Source organism: Rhodamnia argentea, chromosome 6, assembly GCF_020921035.1.
Source record: "Rhodamnia argentea isolate NSW1041297 chromosome 6, ASM2092103v1, whole genome shotgun sequence".
NCBI classification, from domain to species: domain Eukaryota; kingdom Viridiplantae; phylum Streptophyta; class Magnoliopsida; order Myrtales; family Myrtaceae; genus Rhodamnia; species Rhodamnia argentea.
The window spans coordinates 29068301-29086237 of NC_063155.1; the positions used below are offsets into that span (position 1 = coordinate 29068301).

General features: G+C 42.7%; 3 protein-coding genes across 3 annotated transcripts; all 3 read right to left on the reverse strand.

Annotated features, from left to right (window-relative positions):
• Positions 1–1553: 1553 nt before the first annotated feature.
• LOC115755348 (G-type lectin S-receptor-like serine/threonine-protein kinase LECRK3) lies at positions 1554–4535 on the reverse strand. Its single transcript, XM_030694709.2, has 2 exons — positions 1882–4535; positions 1554–1716 (listed from the first exon to the last, which is right to left on the reverse strand). Exon 1 carries the CDS (start codon positions 4488–4490, stop codon positions 2004–2006), a length of 2487 nt encoding a protein of 828 aa, XP_030550569.2. The 5' UTR covers positions 4491–4535; the 3' UTR covers positions 1554–1716; positions 1882–2003.
• Positions 4536–7081: 2546 nt separating this feature from the next.
• Positions 7082–9777, reverse strand: LOC115727382 (G-type lectin S-receptor-like serine/threonine-protein kinase LECRK2). The gene has a single exon (XM_030657601.2). The coding sequence runs from the start codon at positions 9569–9571 to the stop codon at positions 7088–7090; it is 2484 nt and encodes an 827-aa protein (XP_030513461.1). The 5' UTR covers positions 9572–9777; the 3' UTR covers positions 7082–7087.
• Positions 9778–15330: 5553 nt separating this feature from the next.
• LOC115728229 (octanoyltransferase LIP2, mitochondrial) lies at positions 15331–17751 on the reverse strand. Its single transcript, XM_030658573.2, has 2 exons — positions 17519–17751; positions 15331–16330 (listed from the first exon to the last, which is right to left on the reverse strand). The coding sequence occupies exon 2, from the start codon at positions 16326–16328 to the stop codon at positions 15618–15620; it is 711 nt and encodes a 236-aa protein (XP_030514433.1). The 5' UTR covers positions 16329–16330; positions 17519–17751; the 3' UTR covers positions 15331–15617.
• Positions 17752–17937: the final 186 nt, after the last annotated feature.

The following is a 17937-nucleotide window of genomic DNA, read 5'->3' on the forward strand; positions in this document are numbered from 1 at the left end:
CTGACTGGGCAGCCACCCCTTTTAGACCCCATTTCCTTTTGGGGAAAAAAGGGTACCGTCTTTAAATTTCCAAAATGGAAAAATACGTATATTAATCTTGGGTTTCGAAAATTGGCGAAAAACTCGTGTTGATTATCTTTTTTAATGGGGGGGCCGGATCTCTGACAGGCCCAAAACCATCCTCACAGCTTACAACAGCATGTCGGCCCATTACAGTCCCCAGAACAACCAAGACATCGCAAAGCCCACACAGATTTCAGCCCACAAACAATGTGAAGCTAAATGTCTCTCTCCGCTAGAATATAAGTAACAGAGACATTCAAGCAAAGCTTCATCAACCTCACTCTTGAGCTAAAACCCTTCGAGCTCAGCTAATTCCATGAGAACTCCTCATGGTCCCAATTTGCAGAGCAGGGGTATAATAGCCCTCGACAGACTGAGAACATGCTCCCGAGCTTGCATCCAGCAAGGGCAAAGCAAGAAAGAGACGACCTCTAGATTCCAATTAACAGGATTTCGCAGTACCACACAACTGCAGTATGGCTGCACTTGTACCGAATGGGCATTAAATTGGATGTCGATTTTGTTTATCTTTCTCCTCTTTAAATCGTTTTGTTTTTGGTCGAAACAGAAGCCTTTTCGTTTCTTTAAGTAGCATAAGATGAACAAACTAATGGGCTTTTCTACGTCGATGGTTCGAAACTCCTGACCGCATTTCGTGATTTAAGTGGGGGGCCTAACGGTGGGTTGCTGAGCTAGTCTCCCCCGAGGTATAGTCACGGGCGTAAGCCGTGCGGATCCTCGGATACCAAAAACAAAAAAAAAAAAAACCAAGACAAGTGGGCTTCTGATGCTAAAGTCCCATAAAGCTAAAGGAGGGTGATCAAACATGGGAGATGCTTCCGAAATTTAAATTGTCAGTTAAAGTTTGTAAATTTCTTTCCTTGGATTGATGAGGTTTGAAAAGAGAGGCTCTAGGTTTGCTGAAAGAGATTGATTACAAGAGAAAATGTGGACTTGAAAATGTATGGCATTTCACTTTTGCTCTTTTTGTGATTACTTTTAACTTTACCCGTGCGATTGCGGATGGATGTCTAGTTTGGTTTAAATCCCATTAGTTTATGCCAACACACCTTAATGTCTTTCTTTCCATACAAACAAGTTTCCAAGCTTTTTCTTATCAGAATTACCATGACCAGAAGCCAAAAACACCACCCTATCAATTGACACAGTCTGGTTCAAAGTATAATTGCAGCTTGAATTTCCAACGAGTCATTGGACCATGGAGAAGGCCATCTTCACTCACTTTCCTCAATCACATCTTTTACTCACGTATGATTTCGCTTCCGAATATTTGAATCTTGTGAAAAGTTTTAAGAAGAAGATGATCCACCTTGCCAGTCAATCATTGAGTGAAACTAATATTTGCTTCATGTCCAAGGGAAGGCTTATCTTTCTTCCATCATTTCATTTGACGGAGGTTTCAGAAGCCGAATGTTTAATAGTTTGCCAAAGTGACCGAGTCTTGATCTTGGTCATGGACCGTCCGGCAATTCTCTCTCATTTGAACTTGGCTGTAGGATGAAGTCTAAAACCCAATGTTCTTGATACGGTGCATCATCACATTATGCATAGGGGAATTGAGATGGTGGCACTAGTCTGCAGTGGTTCCAAACTCTGCATGTATTGATTTTTGGTTCCTCTACCTTGTGCAAGCTGGTGTCAAGGTGAATGCTGATCACCCACGTACAAAATCTATGCAGATAAGTGCGAGCTGAGAAATTCTTACTGTAACAACGCATTCTTCAGTAATACATTCGATATCGAAATAGCCCTTCTCTATTATTATCGGGGATTACATATAAAATTAGTGCAGCGTACATTGGCAACCGCAGGTTCTCCTCCTACGTAAGCTACCTAGCGAGCTGCAAAAATGGATGTAGCGAAGACAACATGTTCACGACCAGCGTGAGAAGATTGCTATTCATAGTTCATATCACTTATCACTTAAGCCCTGTGCAATTTGGGTGAAGGAAGGAGGAGATGCTGCTGTTCAAGGGGAATGGACATGGAGGGACCTGCACTTTCACTGCTCCTTCCAGCATCTGTGTCACTTTCTTCATCGTTGGCCTCAAGGAAGGGTCCTCTTGAATACACCAAAACGCGATCATGACCAAATTCTTCAGCTTCGTCCTGTTACTCAGACCCTCCGTGTCACCTTCAACCAGTGCTTCCAGCCTTCCGTTCATGAAGCAATCATAAGCCCAATCGGTCAATATCTCTCCCTCTCCTTCTCTGCTCGCCTCGCTCCCCAAACAACTCCTGCAGCATATTATCTCTAGAAGCAACACACCGTAGCTATAGACGTCCACTTTCACAGTGATTGGCAAGTTCCTGAACCATTCAGGAGCGACGTACCCTCTTGTTCCTCTGATATTCGTCTGAGTATGGCTCTGGTTCATCTTCAGGAGCTTGGCAAGCCCAAAATCGGAGATTCTTCCGTTGTGGTAGTCGTCGAGAAGTATGTTCTGTGGCTTTATGTCGCAGTGGATGATTTGTGTAGTGCACTCTTCATGCAAGTATAGCAATCCCCTGGCAATTCCTAAAGCGATATGGCATCTCTGGATCCAACTGGGTTTGGATTCACCTGAAAAGAGAAGGCTTGACAGCGTGCCGTTGCTCAAGAACTCATAAACGAGCAACCTTTCTTGACCTTCATCACAGAAACCAAGTAACCTAACCAGATTCTTGTGATGGGTCTGGCCTATCACATTGACTTCTGTTCTGAACTCCTCCTCCTGGGACATCACACTAGCTAGCTTCTTCACGGCAATTGCTGCATTGTTAGACATCACCCCTTTATAAACAATCCCGAAAGATCCCCGGCCTATCTCTTCCTTGAACCCATCCGTGGCTTGGAAAAGCTCCCGGTAAGTGAAATAACGCAAATTCGATTCCACGACATTCTCTTTGGTGGATATTTTCTTGAGCTTCTTGCGGTGGACGAAGAAAAAACCCCAAATGATAGCACCAATGAGTAGAAAATTGAAGAACACAGAAGTTCCAAATAGCGTTGATCCAACCAAAATGAAAATTCTATGATCGTGGTCTTTTATCTTTCCCTTTGGGATTGGAAATTGGGAAGCGTTTGTAAGACTTAAGTCACGCTTCGGGACTTTGATTAGGAACTTTCCGTTCAAATTTGGATCAACTCTTCCGTTGGAGAGTGGAAGCTTCTTCTTCCAGCAACTGTTGCCATCCCTGAAACCGGCAGCCGCACACATGCAGTCGTGCAAGCATGAGTTTCTGCATTCATCTTCGGAGAAAGGCTCCAGCAGGGCATATTCAGACGTCGGCCAACCCGCATGCTCTAGCTCTACGAAAGTGTAAAGATCCTCCATGGAACCCTGCTTCAGCTTCTTCTCATCTTCCTCACAACTCAGTGTGAAGTTAGGTCTGCAACTGCCATACTCATCATTGGGGTCAAGCAAAATGTATTTGTCGGGGCAGCCACATTTTGGCCTGTTATTGTCGCCCAGGGAACAAATGCTGTTGTAGCCACAAATACCAGAGCCGCGTGAAACAGGAACGGCAGTGCATATATTTTCAGGTTCAGACCACAGAGAGATCCAGCTTCCATTAGAATCAGAATTCTTGGGGTGTACGTATTGAGTCAAAACCCCATCGAAGCTCAGCGTAATTCTGTGGTAAAACTCTGATGCTGAAGGTACTTTCACCTGCGAGAGGTAAACTTTATCGCCATTTTCTCTCAGCACATACGAAGAACCCGAGTCATCGAACACGACTTCTTTCCCCGGGCTCGACGTGTTAGAATCTCGGGCAGTTCCAGTGCTGTAATAAGGTTCGTTTGCATAACTGGAAGGCAGGTTTATGGTGTTGAGTGTGAGGTCTCCACTGTCCAGCATCCGAAGCTGGAATTTTCCTCTGGAAAAGTTTCCCTCTGATTGACGAGAGGAAAGGGACTTACTTTTTTCCAGCGTTTGCGAAGGAAGCAATGTGTCGTCAGGATCGTCGAAGCTTGCCCATAATGTCTCCAAGTTCGAACCAAGAATCAAAAAATTGCCCGTGTCGTTGATAGTAGCGTGCGTGACGGTACCAAAAATGTTCTCCGACATCCACAATCTTTCTCCTCGTGGATCACTGAGAACCAGGCCAAGGTTGGAAGTGAGCGTTACCTTCGAATATTCAGGTGCAGGACGGTCTCCATTTGCGAACCAGACGATCGTTCTTGAAGGTATCTTGCTATACCAAATGGAGAGCAAGAAGACCTCGCCACCGTCGTTGCGGTTGGCAGGTAGTGGACGAAAGCCGAATGCAAATTCCCCCGAAGGTGAAAGCCACGAAGAGTTGTCGTTTATCGCGGTCAGATAAGATCCGACGGTTATGTCGCCGTCCGATTGCGCTAGAGAAGGAAATAGGAGTTGAAAGAGCAAGAAACAGAGCATTGAAACAGGGGACATTTTTCTCATTGTAACTGTAAGACGTGAATGAAAATGTCTTGTTCAAGAATGGAGCTGCCCATGGCCTGTGAGGGAGACATAGGTGGGGGTTGAATTTGAAGAGGTCGCGGGTTGATTCGAAAGCTTTTCATTGTCTTAGTCAAAAGGAGTTTTGGACAACCTTGTACTATTTTGGGACCGGAAGTTCCTTTTGATTCCCTTCGTGAGCATGGATTGGGGTCCTCAATAGGTTGATTAGTCAAAAAGTCCTTTTCATACGCAGAGTTGGTGTCTTTCTCGGTCAAGACGCTCCCTTCTCCTTTTGAGATAATGACATAAATGCCCTTTGAATTTTGACTCACTATACAACGTAATCCGTAAACTTTGTCCTAATATTCAATATGGTCTATGAACTTTAACCTAATATTCAATTTGGTCCCCGAACTTTTAATTCGCTCAATATCTTCTTTCGACTTTCGATACATGTTTAATGTAGTCCTTGAATTATCTAAAAATGTTCAATATAGTCATTTTATTAATTTAAGATCAAGGGCAACATTGGACATGTTCATATAGTCTAAGGACTAAATTGGGACTAAATTGAACATGTATCATAAGTTCATGGACCACATTAAACAAATTAAAAGCTCGGGGATCAAATTGCACATTAGAACAAAATTCAATAACCATTTGCGTTACTTTCCCTTCCCTTTTCTTTTCTTGGGCCAAGTCGCGAAACAGCTGTTGATTAGATGATTCTTGTTTAATCGACGGTATGATAAGGACAATTCCGCAATGCCGTGAGAGATCAATTGACGCTCAATGTCGTTGATCCGCAGTTGCTGGCTTGCATTGTCGTGCCGTCGTGCTTTGCATGGCATTTTGATAGGGACGGATTTCTACTGAAAGTATGAATTGCAGAGAAGTTTCCTAGGAACGAATTCTCCTATGAGAATTCATGCAACTTGGAAAAGTCTTTGAAGAAGACGCGTCCTATGGGTTGTTTTGAAAGATTCGGGCCACTCAAAACGAGCAGAGAAATTGTCCATTCCGCTTGTCGTTCTTCAGCAGAAGTCTAAACATGACTAACAGAAATTCAATAGTCTAATGTGATGGAAAAATCGATCAATTGCTGAAAACTACACGCCCGCCTGCGTTTTCGTGCTTGGACGGAAGTAATTGGAAGGAAAGAAGAAGGCAAAGCTATGATCCTACACAAAGATATGTCATCTGTTTCTGTTTGGGAGTTCCATAAACCGAGGGAGATGCTCCGCTCAGATCCATGTCAATATTTCGATTCGAACGCCAGCAGATGAAGGGGAATTAAAACGTAAGGACATATCCACTTCAATGGGTAGGAAGCGCCTATTCGCGGCGGCAGGTTCAAGATCTAAGTTGGGAGGAGCGAGATGAAAAACAGTGTCCCCAACAAGTTCCACTGGCTAACTTTCTTTTATAACTAGGGTCCTGGAACTACGGAGCATCTTAATCGCGGATAGTGTGAGGCAAATGCATTCATCGGCGTGCCGCCTTTCAATTTTCAAATGATAGTAGACACTTTCCGAAACGGTCTTGCCTATGACAATGGCAGTTTGAGACTGTTCATTTATCATCATCTACGGGCAACTGTGCCCAGAGCTCCATTCATTCAACCTCTCTGAAGCCGCAAGTGCTTTATCTACAATCTCAAAAGGGTTAGTTGAGAATGAATGCGAGGGTCAACGGAGAATTATCCTCACTGATCTGAGTTCTTAATCACACGAATGCACATGCAGAAGGAGAGATTAGAAGGAAGAATGTGCACTGACAAAGCCCTTGGGGGCATTTCATTAACTTACATTTGGTATTGAGAGGGAACATGAAATTGGGAGAGAAATCCTGAAGCAATTTCTTCACCGACTGCCTAGGATAAACTTCAGGCAGTCTGTGAATAGACTTCTCAAATGTTACCTGCTAAGTTTTCGAGTTTCGACCACAGAAGAATCATAAGAATCGGAGACTTTGGACAAGAAAATAGTTTGCCCAAACAGCAGCTCGTCATTGACACATCTTAGAGTTCCAGGAAGGAACCACATAAACCCGTTGTCTGCTCATATGCATTGGCTATGCATATGTACATATGATTCCTGTCCTAGACGTCATTCAACAACCTGTCCAGATTACAGTAAAACTTGGAAAGAAAAGGAAACGGGAAAGTGCAAAGCCTATGGTAGCTTCGGTTCTAGCATATGAAGGTCTTGGTGCCTTTGGCTGTGGCAAAAGGTTATGACTGATCGGTGCCTAACGGAGGAGTTGGAAAATAGCGATTCTCCATACCGGACATACGTCACGACTTAGTTCTCCTCCAGTGTGCTTCGAGAGATAGACTAGCTCGAACTGTTCGCTATCTATTCAAATCTAAAACCAATTGCATTGGGAAATTCATTTGCCTTCGCCAGTCTAGATCTGTCTATACACCACAGTTGAATAGAAGAAAAGCTTATACATACATGTTCAGCAGCTTATATAGGCTGATCTAGATTCTTATGATTGGCATGCTAAACTGGAATCGATGAAATGGTAGGTAACATGCTCATTATAATAGCACAATAAGACCGCTATCCAGATGAACGCGCAGAGCTCTGCTCTCATGTAACGATTGAAGAGTTGCAGCTATTGAAAGGGAATGGACATGGAGGAACAGGCACTCCCACTGCCCCTTCTAGCATCTGTGTCACCTTCCTCATCGTCGGCCTCAAATAGGGGTCCTCCTGAACACACCAGAACGCCACCATGACCATATTCTTCAGCTTCTCTGTGTCTTGCAGAGCCTGCAGGTCGCCTTCGACTAGCGCGTCCAACCTTCCCTCCACGAAGCATTCATAAGCCCAATCTGTCAAGGCGTCTGTCTCTCTGTGCTCTCCACTTGCTTCGGTTCCGACGCAACTCCTACAGGAGATTATCTCGAGAAGCACAACTCCGAAACTGTACACGTCCACTTTCACGGAGATGGGCAAGTTCCTGAACCAATCGGGAGCGACGTACCCTCTCGTCCCTCGGATGTTCGTCTGGGTGTAGCTCTGGTTAATCATCAGGAGCTTGGCCATCCCAAAATCAGAGATCTTCGGGACACAACAGTCGTCGAGGAGGATGTTCTGCGGCTTTATGTCGCAGTGGATGATCTGCGTCGTGCACTCATCGTGCAAGTACATTAGTCCCCTGGCGACTCCATAAGCGATCTGGCATCTGTGGTTCCAAGGGATTTTCAGTTTCGGGTCTCCTCCAAAGAGAAGGCTCGACAACGTGCCGTTGCTCAAGAACTCATAAACCAGCAGTCTTTCTTGCCCTTCGTCACAGAAGCCAAGTAGTCTGACCAGATTCTTGTGATGGGTCTGACCGATCACATTCACTTCGGTTCTGAACTCCTTCTCCTTGTCCTGCATCATGCTAGTCAGCTTTTTCACAGCCACCGCTGTATCATTTGAAATCACCCCTTTATAAACGATCCCGAAAGCTCCCTTCCCTAGCTCTTCCTTGAACCCATCCGTGGCTCGGAAGAGCTCCTGGTAAGTGAAATAGCGCAAATTCGTCTCCACCACATTCCCTTTCACGGATAATTTCTTGAGTTGCTTGCGGTAGAATAGGAAAAACCCCGTGCAAGCGCCGATTAGTACAAAGTTCACGAAAACAGAAGTTCCCAAGAACAGTGATCCTGTCAAAACCAGAGTTTTTGGATATCCATCTTTCGCCTTTGGGTCCGGGAGCGGGCAACGGGAATCGTTACTAGGAGGAAAGTCGAGCTTCGGGACTTTGATCATGGCCTTTCCGTTGAGTGTAGGGTTGATTCTCCCATTGGTGAGCGGGAGCTTCTTCTTCCAGCAACTGTTGCCGTCCCTGAAAACCGCCACCGCGCACATGCAGTCGTGCAAGCACGAGTTCCGGCACTGGTCTTCGCTGAAAGGCCGCAACAGCGCGTAATCGGAGGTTGGCCAATCCGTGTTCACGAATTCTTCGAACTCGTACAGGTCCTCCATTGGACCAAGCTTCAACCTTTCCTGATCTTCCGCACAGCTCTGCGTGAAATTAGGCCTGCAACTGCCATACTTGTCACTGGGATCGAGCAACGTGAATTTGGCTGGGCAGTTACAATTTGGCCTCTTATCCGCACCCAGAGTGCAAATGCTGTTGTACCCACAGACGCTAATTCCGTCATGGACATTAACACCGTTACATATGTCTTCAGGTTGAGACCACAGCATGCTCCAGCTTCCATTGGAACCTGAATTCTTGGGGTGCACATACTGAGCAAAGACCCCATCGAAGTTCAGGGTGACTCTGTGATAAAAATCGGACGTGGAGGGTATTTGCCCCTGCGAGAGGTAGAACTTCTCGCCATTTTCTCTCAAGACAAACAGAGAACCTGAGTCACTGAACACGAGTTCTTTCCCGGCGGTTGACGCGTTGGAGCTGCCGTCGGTCTTGGCGCTGTAATAAGGCTCGTTGGCGTAGTCAGAAGGCAGGTTGATCGTGTTGAGCACGAGGTCTCCACTGTCGAGCATCCGAAGTTGGAATCTTCCTGTGGAAAAGCTCTCCTCCAATTGACGGGAGGAAAGAAGATGGTTCTTTCCTAGCACTTGCGATGGAAGCAAGGTGTCGAAAGGATTGGCGAAGCTCTCCCATAGCACCTCTGAACTCGAGTCCAGGAGCACGAAATTGCCTGTATCGTTGATCGAAGCGTGCGAGACTGTGCCGCCGAAGCCGTCAGATTTCCACAGCTCTTCACCCTGTGGACTGGTGACGACGAGACCTGAACCGGAATTGAGTTCTAGCTTCGAATTCTTGGGCGCCGGACGGTCTTGCTTGGCGAACCAGACGATTGTTTTAGAAGGTATCTTGTCGTACCAGATGGAAAGCCAGAAGAGCTGGTCATTCTTGGTACCGTCGTCGGACAATGAGCGAAAGCCGAATGCGAAGTCCCCAGAAGGGGAAAGCCATGAAGAGTTGCCATTTGTGGCGATCAGAGAAGATCCAACTGCTATCCTAGTTTGAGCTAGACAAGGATTTGGGATAAGAAAAAGCAAGAAACAGAGCACATGATGAGTCGAAACAGGGGACATTGATGGACGATTCATTTAGTCATCAAGCGTGAGATTATTAAATTCAAGAATGGGTTTGAACTTAGCCAGAAGAGAGGAAGAAGGTTGTGGCTATGGAGTTTTGAGGTCAACGACGTCTTTGTGAATCAGCCAAGGGATGTGATGAGATCAATAATTGATGCAACCAACCACCTACTGTCCTGCATTTTCGGGCGGATGCTTAAGTAGGCTCCATTGAAGACTTTTCATCTTCTTCAAGTCAACGGAGGGGAAAAGTGTCCCAAAAAAAAAAAAAATTGGTCATAAATCTATTACATTAGTATCAATTCAGTTCTAAATCTTTTTTTTTATGTCAATTCAATCTTAAACCTTTTGTATTGGTGTCATTTAAGTCCTAAACCTTTTATTAATGCTAATTCAGTCATAAACCTTTTACAATAGTACCAATTTAATCCTAAAAATTTTGCATTTATGCCAATTGAGTCAATTTGGCCAATTTTAATTGGAAATCACTGGTATGGACGTCAATTATCCTACATGGCACGGTTGGCGCTAACATGTATATTTTTTTAATATTTTTTTGATATATTAAATAATTTTAAAAAATAATTTTGAAAAAAACAAAAAAAAATGCTTAAAATATTATTTAAAATATTACTAAAAAAATATCCAAGTTAGCGTTGGATGTGCTATGTAGGACAATCGATGTCCACGTTAGCAATTTTTTATCAAAATTGTCCGGATTAACTCAATTGGTATAAATATAAAAGATTTAGGATTGAATTGACAACAATACTGAAGGTTTATGGCTAAATTAGCACCAATAAAATATTTATGACTTAATTGGTACCAATACAAAAGGTTTATGACTGAATTGGCATCAACAAAAGGTTTAGGACTAAATTGGTATTAATACAATAGGTTTAGGACTTTTTTTGTACTTATCCCGTCAACAGAGCAAAGATCGGCTTGAGCTTATTGGCCGAAAATTCTTTGGTTGTCTCTTTAGGATTAATGTATGGAATTTATGGGTAAAGGTACTGATTAAGGTAGCAATTCTGGTGCCATGCACACATCCTTGATCATTATGCGCACGGCAGTCGATCATTGTACTACTTTCATACTATACTTTGTAGTACCTTCATCATGTCGAATTATAGATTTTTGTGCGATGTTGGGTGCTTGGCTGGGTTTCTTAATACACCGACCTCAAGCAATCGAATAATAAAATAAACAAAATAAGAAAATAAATGAGACACTAGATTTACGTTTTATGTGGTTTGATCGGGTGACATCCGTCTATGAGATGAATAAGGACGAATTTCATTATAAATCAAGAGATACGGCGAAGAATACAATGACATTCGAGTCATTCAAACGCTTTCGGTACAGCCCCTCTCTCCCTTGATCCCCCCCCTCCTCTCTCTCTCTCTCCCCAAGCCCCTTAGGGTTTCCCAAAAAAAAAAAAAAAAAGAGGCCGACCAGCACAGCAATCCCTCCCCTTCTATCTTTCCATCTCTCATTCCTTCTTTGTTTTTTTTTCTCTATTTTCTTTTCTTATTTTCCTGTCGTTTGAGAACTTTTTTCTTCAGATTTAGTTTAGATCCGAACGCTTCTCTCTTCCATTTTGGGAGATTTCTATCTCGATCTAATCTAAAATTGGGGTTTTTGCTTGTATGTTTTCGGGATTTCACTTTCCTCGGGTTTCATTAGTGAATAAGTTCAATTTTGAAGAGGATCGTAAGAGCTTTGTGAAGGTTTCGCTCTACAAGTGTCAGATTTATGCTCGTTCGGCCTTTTTATTCTGCTCGGTGATGGTGTTGAGGATGCCAAATATAGGCACGTACTACCGAAAGGCAAAGCTGTAACATCAAATGGAATTCTCGGTGTGTACTCGTTATCGAAGACGAATTCGCTGATCAGCCTCCAATTTTGATTTGAAGAAGTCATAGGAGGTGTGTTCTTTGACATGTGACCCGTAACCTGGTTCTGATGGTCTCTCTTGTTATGTGGAGCTTGTTTCATTTTGAAGTTGTCTGAGATTTGCCTCGGTTTAAAATTGTGTTATTTGAACCGAGATGTTTATCTCTCATATTTTGTTGAGGAAGTGAATGAAAAGTTTTTTTGACCAAAAAAAAAAAAGTGTTTTTCAGCCTCCAATTAACTCACACAGTATTTAGACCCACAATTCTCCACTGAAAAATTTCTCGATTTCACAAAAGAATTAAAAAAAATCACTGCGAGATTTATTGGCTTCAACACTAAAAGCTCTCGGGATGTAATTCACAAGGAGTCCAATTTTGGATACTCTTCACAATCAAGACACTTCTTCTATATTTCAAATAGAAAACATTTTTTTTTGTAAAAAAACCTACTCCAACTAAGAAATCAACTTAAATTAATAAATTTTTTCTTCTGTTTTTAGTTTCAAACTCGAGGTATATTTTAACACGATCAATTCCATTCAATCACGGCAACATCTTCTCCCACCGCAACCGGATGATTACAGGGTTGAGGGCCGGGCTCCCAGGTCACCCCAAGAATCTTATGACATCAATGTGTTGAACAATAAGGCTCGGGCTCTTTGCTAATTTCCATGACATTGACACAAAAGCAAGGTAACTAAACTTGGAGACTGAGCATGATTAGATGGAAAGGAAAAGTACTTGAAGGTTGAGCACTGGCTTGATGGGACTGGCTATTTGGTATGGATTGCAGATATTTTTGCCTGGAACAAGTCCTGAGATGAGAATTCATGCAACTTGGAAAAGTCTTCGAAGAAACGCGTCGTCCGGGTCATGTGGCAAAATTCGGGCCACTCAAGACAAGCAGAGAACCATCCATTCAGTTTTCTCATTTTTTAGCAGAAGTCTAGCACGGCAAGCGGAAATTCAATAGTTTAATGTGATGGAAAGTGCAACGACCCGAGCCGACGAAAGCGGAGAGTGATCGACGGGGCAAGAAGCTAGGCTCAGATAAGAAGCGGCTTCTGGAAAGTTTCTAAAATGGCAAGGTGGCAAGGATGAACCGAATTATGTACTAAATAGGGAGAGAGTGATTTTGAAATATATATGTGAAAATTGAAATTAGCTCACACACGCATTACGTAATAGCAATGCTCGACTTTGAAGCTCCAAAGTTAAACTTGCTTAGGCGGGAGCACTCCTAGGTGGGTGACCTCCTGGAAAGATGCTCATATGTACACCAAAGGACAAAAAGGTAAAGTTTAATATGAAACGGGCCAAAGCGGACAATACCTCAGTGAATTAATCCAGGGTATCACAGAAAACTGCTCGGCCTACATGTGTTTCTGTGCTTTGGATGGAAGTAATTGGAAGGAAAGAAGAAGAGGAAGCAGTCGAGACAAAGATCTGTCATGTGCTTCTGTTTGGCAGTCTCATAAATGGAGGGAGATGCCAATTAGCGACGTGTGATGAAAATTTAACTTGGTTCCTTCCCCTTTCCCCCTTTAGACAGTAGTCGTTTCAAGAGGATTTTCATGTGGGGCTGAATGGAATGACGATGAGAAAGGGGTAGCGGTCCCGGAATGAGGAATTCTCAACCTGGTGCAAAACAAACGCCTAGCTATCATGTGGAAGTTGGGACCATGAGAACTTACGATGTGTGGCTAGGAAAAGACTCTCGGATCCAAATATCATTGCGTTGATCCAGGAACTGTGGAGCATCTTAATAGCGGAATGTGTCTGGCAAATGCATTCGATAGCTCCTTCGGCTTACTGAACGATTGGAGACACCTACTGAAGCGGTCTTGCCTATGACGATTGCAGTTTGCAAATTCATTCATTTATCACCATCCAAGGACAACTGTGCCTAGAACTCCGTTCATTCAACCTCTCTAAAGCTTACCAAGTGCTTTGTCTTCAATCAAAAAAAGGTTGTTGAGAATGTCCGCTAGTTGCAAAAGAGAATTATACTCACTGATCTGCATTCTCACTCACATGAAGTCACATGCAGATGGAGAGACTAGAAGGAAGCATGTGCACTAATTTGCATTTTGTATTAGTGAGAACATGCATTGGGAGAATCATTCTGAAGCAATTGACTACCTAGGATAAACTCTATGCAGTCCATGTTACCTGCTAAATTTTCACGTTCCTACTACAGAAGAATCATACGAATCACTGACTTCGGACGAGAAAGAATGTAAGAAATGGCAGTGCGGTCTACCGTTACAATTTTCCTTACTACTACAGAAAAATGCTGAGAGTTTATTTGTGACTTCCATTCTTCTTCTTTCTATGCTGAGGTTTGTTGTTCTGGCTCGGGTTCGATTTGCTGGGCGGCGCTGTCCTCAGATTAGCCTTCACCGATTTCTGAGGATCTCTTCCCCCGTTACCCATCTTGCTTAAACTCATGTGCATTATCGTGGACCGCAGCAGCATCCTCCTCGGCCCTTTTGTGTGTGATATTGGCCAAACTTCAGCCTCTTGATGAAGCATTATTACCAGAGAACACATCGCGCAAAGCGCAAGAATCGACGAAAACACGGCAACGAAAGATCTGTGACCACTTCCCATGGCGGTGTGGTCAGAGAAACGACTGGAGGTTCAGAAGATGAAAGCTAATTGCCGCAGAAGTTATGGTAGTATGTCTTCAAGCCTGAGAAGAAGTGTCATATTATATAGATAATCCCTTCTCCTTTTTGAATTTTCATTGCATTGAAAAAAACAAGAATGAGGATGACGAGGAACAGAATATAAGCAAATGGACTCAAGAAACCACATGAAATCAGGAATCAAATGCATATCAATATCTGTGACCGAAGGAAATTGAGCATTCGGCTTTACAAGCCTAATATCAAGGGTTATAATATTCAGACAATCATGTGACTTCTCATTTGACCAGTATAATTCCCATCCTTTGATTGCAACATTTCTCTGACATATCTGGCCAATTCAAATGGTTGAGCAACTTTTCTCATGTGACTGATCACATGATGAGGCCAAGCCAGTAGCTTTATTTCCTATCCTCTCTGTATTGAGTTCTCCAAGTCAAGATGGCAGCTAAATCTAGCTGGTTGAGCCTGCTTCTCAACTTAAAGGCCAGAAATCTAGCCCCCCTCCTTTGACTATTTTCACACTTTTGTCCAAGTCTAGTCAATTTGCCTCACATTTCTTTTGCTTCTTCTCTGTAGGTATCCCTCTTCATGCAAGTTTCCCCTGAATGATCAATCTTCTTTATCCTTTACCCTTAGCTGGCCGGTCAGCCATTACCGTGTTTCTTTCTACTCGTTTATGCGCTTTAAACCTGCTCATTACCTTGCATTCAGACATGGGTTTCAGTTGTCCAACATCCAAAAAGAAGATATTCTAGCAGCCCCACCACCATAGTTACTTTGTTGAGGGAATAATATTGTACAATCACCACATTTGTACTGATGTTTCCAAGTATTTGCATCCCTAATGTGCTCACTTAAGTTTGATAGCATTCAGAAGTTCCTCGTGTTCATTTTTAACAAGGATGTAAAGAATGACTCTATAAACCAGTCAGCCTCCCGGAGCAGGATTTAACAGGCACTGTGATTTATTCTGTGGCTGCTGGGAAATATTCAATCTACATGACAGGAACAGATAAAAGTTTCTTACCGCCGGATACTTTTGAGGGATATTGGCACAAATTAGGACTCTGTACATATTTTTGCTAACCCAAGATGTAAGAAAAAATTGTCGGCCCTTTGTCTAGGATCATATGCTAGCCACTTCATATATAGATAAAATGCAATTTGCTAATAGCTGAGTTATTCTCATAAGAACAATGATGCAGAGAATGCAGTGTCGATACAGATAATTGCTGCTGAAATTCTTGTTAGAGAGCCAATCAGTTTCCATACTAATTAGACAAACCAAAAGACCTCAGGCACAACAAATCAGTGCAACAAAGGTACCTGCAATATAAATATATCTGCCAGACAAAAACAGCACCTATTTTGTGACGAATCAAAAGAATCATAGACTCGTTTTTCTTGGGAATAAATCAATGGACATTTTGTCTTCTTGGTATAAGGTTGTTAGTTTACATGAATCAAAGGCCTTAAAGCTTTTGATAGTGCTTTTATGAGCCTTCATCTAGTATCCCCATCATCACCACATAATAAAGACTCTTTGTCCTTCCAAATAATGCTAGTATAGCCAAATTGTGTCGTAAAACAAGAAATTAACTGATCTTCAATCACTTCTTCCGTGGGAAGCACCATGTCAGTCTCCCTCTTCAACGAGGTGACTTCTTTATCCTCAATTCCACAAGCGACAATATGCTTAAAGTAGTTCAAATCAGGATTACTGTTGAATGCCAGCCCATGAGAGGTGATTCCATTTGATATTCGAACCCCAATGGCACCAATCTTTCTATCACCAACCCAAACCCCAGTCTCACCTGATTTTCCTGGGCAAGCCCTCACACCATATAGAGATGCTAATTCAATCATGGTCAACTCAAGTTTTTCCACATATTTTCGAGCACCAAGACCAACATCACGAAGAGAAATGATGGGGTACAAGATGGCTTGATGTGGACCATGAAATGTAATGTCTCCGCCTCTTTGAGTGTAGTAAAGTTCAGCTCCAATCTTTCCAAGGTCTGACTCAGGGACTAGCAAATTATGATCTGTCCTTCTTTTCCCAAGGGTATAAGTGGGAGGATGTTGCAAGGATAATAATGTGTCTGGAATTTTATGACTCTTTCTAGCAGCAATTAGTCTTTCTTGGAGCTTGAGGGCATCCAAGTAGTTGACAATGCCCATTCTACAGACCTCAATGATTCTTGCTGATTTCATCCCTAGAAAGAAAAATGAAATAAGAGAACTTAGATCCTTGCATGCAATCAATAAATGGCATCAGTTCAATTACCATGCAGAACCAAATAGTCCGAACTGTCAGTTGTCCACAAACTAGAACAAAGAATGGAAAGCCCAATCATTTCAAAACCAAAATGAATGAATAATTGAAACTCATTTCTCTTTGTCTAACAATTGCAGGAAAGGTCCAACAAGTATGTCAATTGCCTTGACGGAATATTTGCAAAACTACAGTTGTCATGCATATCTCATGCTTTATTATTACTAGAAAGTTGAAATTGACACCAGTATATTAAGCCCTTGAAACCCCGCTAAGCATACGGCCCCATTAATTTGACCACATCATCTTTCATTTATAAGCTGAAATTGTGACAAAGGGAGAGTTAAAGTACCTAAAGAATTTGCTAATTTTTTCTAGATGAGGGGGAAAATAAACATATAAACCCAACCATGGCGTAAATTTGAATTTGAATTCAAAATATAGTTATCGCCATAAGGAGATTTTATTTCATCATATTGCCAACTGTCACTATCATTGTACTTGGAATTTCGAATTCACCCTCAACCAAACTCAAGGCACGGCGTTAATCTTTCACACGAAACTGTCAACTTAGATCCAGTTGAGCTGAGTATTTTGAGGTTTTCGTCAAGCTTTCAGCCAGAGTAAATCAACTTAAAAAGATCCATCTGATGTCAGAGATGAGCATGGAGCTCTCGACTCAACTGTGCCCGCTGTCCTATAAATCCCAGCTCTACTCATAGTTATTCACAAGTCAAACCCACTGGTCATTTTGACATGTCACTTCAGCTCGCATGGTACAATCTCAATCCTTCTATCTCTGTTTTCCATGTTTTCTCTTTTGGCTAAGAATCTCGTTTCCTCGCTCGAACAGGGAATGACAGGATAAATGGGCTCTCTGAGGCATTTCATCGAACACGTTTTGTAGCCTCGACCTCTCAAATCTACCGACGTAAATACCATTAACACTTTGTGTAACCCCAAAACGAGGCAGATACTAATTTTTTCGCAATAACATACGCAGACTCGCGCTCAGTGGAATCGGGTAGTCACATAAATCTGCTATAACTAAGAAACTTTAACTTGCGAATCAGCAGTTCCACGAGAAAGAGCGTTCGAATGAGAGAGAGAGAGAGGGAGAGGTGTTTACTTGTTGGGTATCACATCACCCAGGAGTGCAAGTTTCCCCCAGACTGACAGAGCAGAACGGTGAAGCGAAAATGAGAGCTCAAGAGGAGGACAAGGACGAGCCCATCTTCATGGACGTGCCCCAGTATCAGTACAATTCTTCAAGTTGACCAATGAGGTGTATCTCTTTGCGCTTAGATTGCCTGACGAGGAGATCAATTCGTTTTTGTGGATGAGGAGGGTAAATCAGTTACCAAGTACTGAACACAGATTGACCCCTCCAGCAAATCTAATTCTAGAGTAACCGGGTCTGGAGGGGGTTGAAACTGACATGAAAATTTTTATCTTGGACCCAACAGTACATAAGTCTTTCGAATTCGCAAGTAAAAGAGGGAAATTAGTAACATGGACAACGAACGCACCAATTAAAATGACCGGAAT

Coding starts and splice junctions, on each gene's coding strand:
- LOC115755348 (XM_030694709.2), bottom strand. CDS start 4,490: ATGAGAAAAATGTCCCCTGTTTCAATGCTCTGTTTCTTGCTCTTTCAA.
- LOC115728229 (XM_030658573.2), bottom strand. CDS start 16,328: ATGAAATCAGCAAGAATCATTGAGGTCTGTAGAATGGGCATTGTCAAC.
- LOC115727382 (XM_030657601.2), bottom strand. CDS start 9,571: ATGAATCGTCCATCAATGTCCCCTGTTTCGACTCATCATGTGCTCTGT.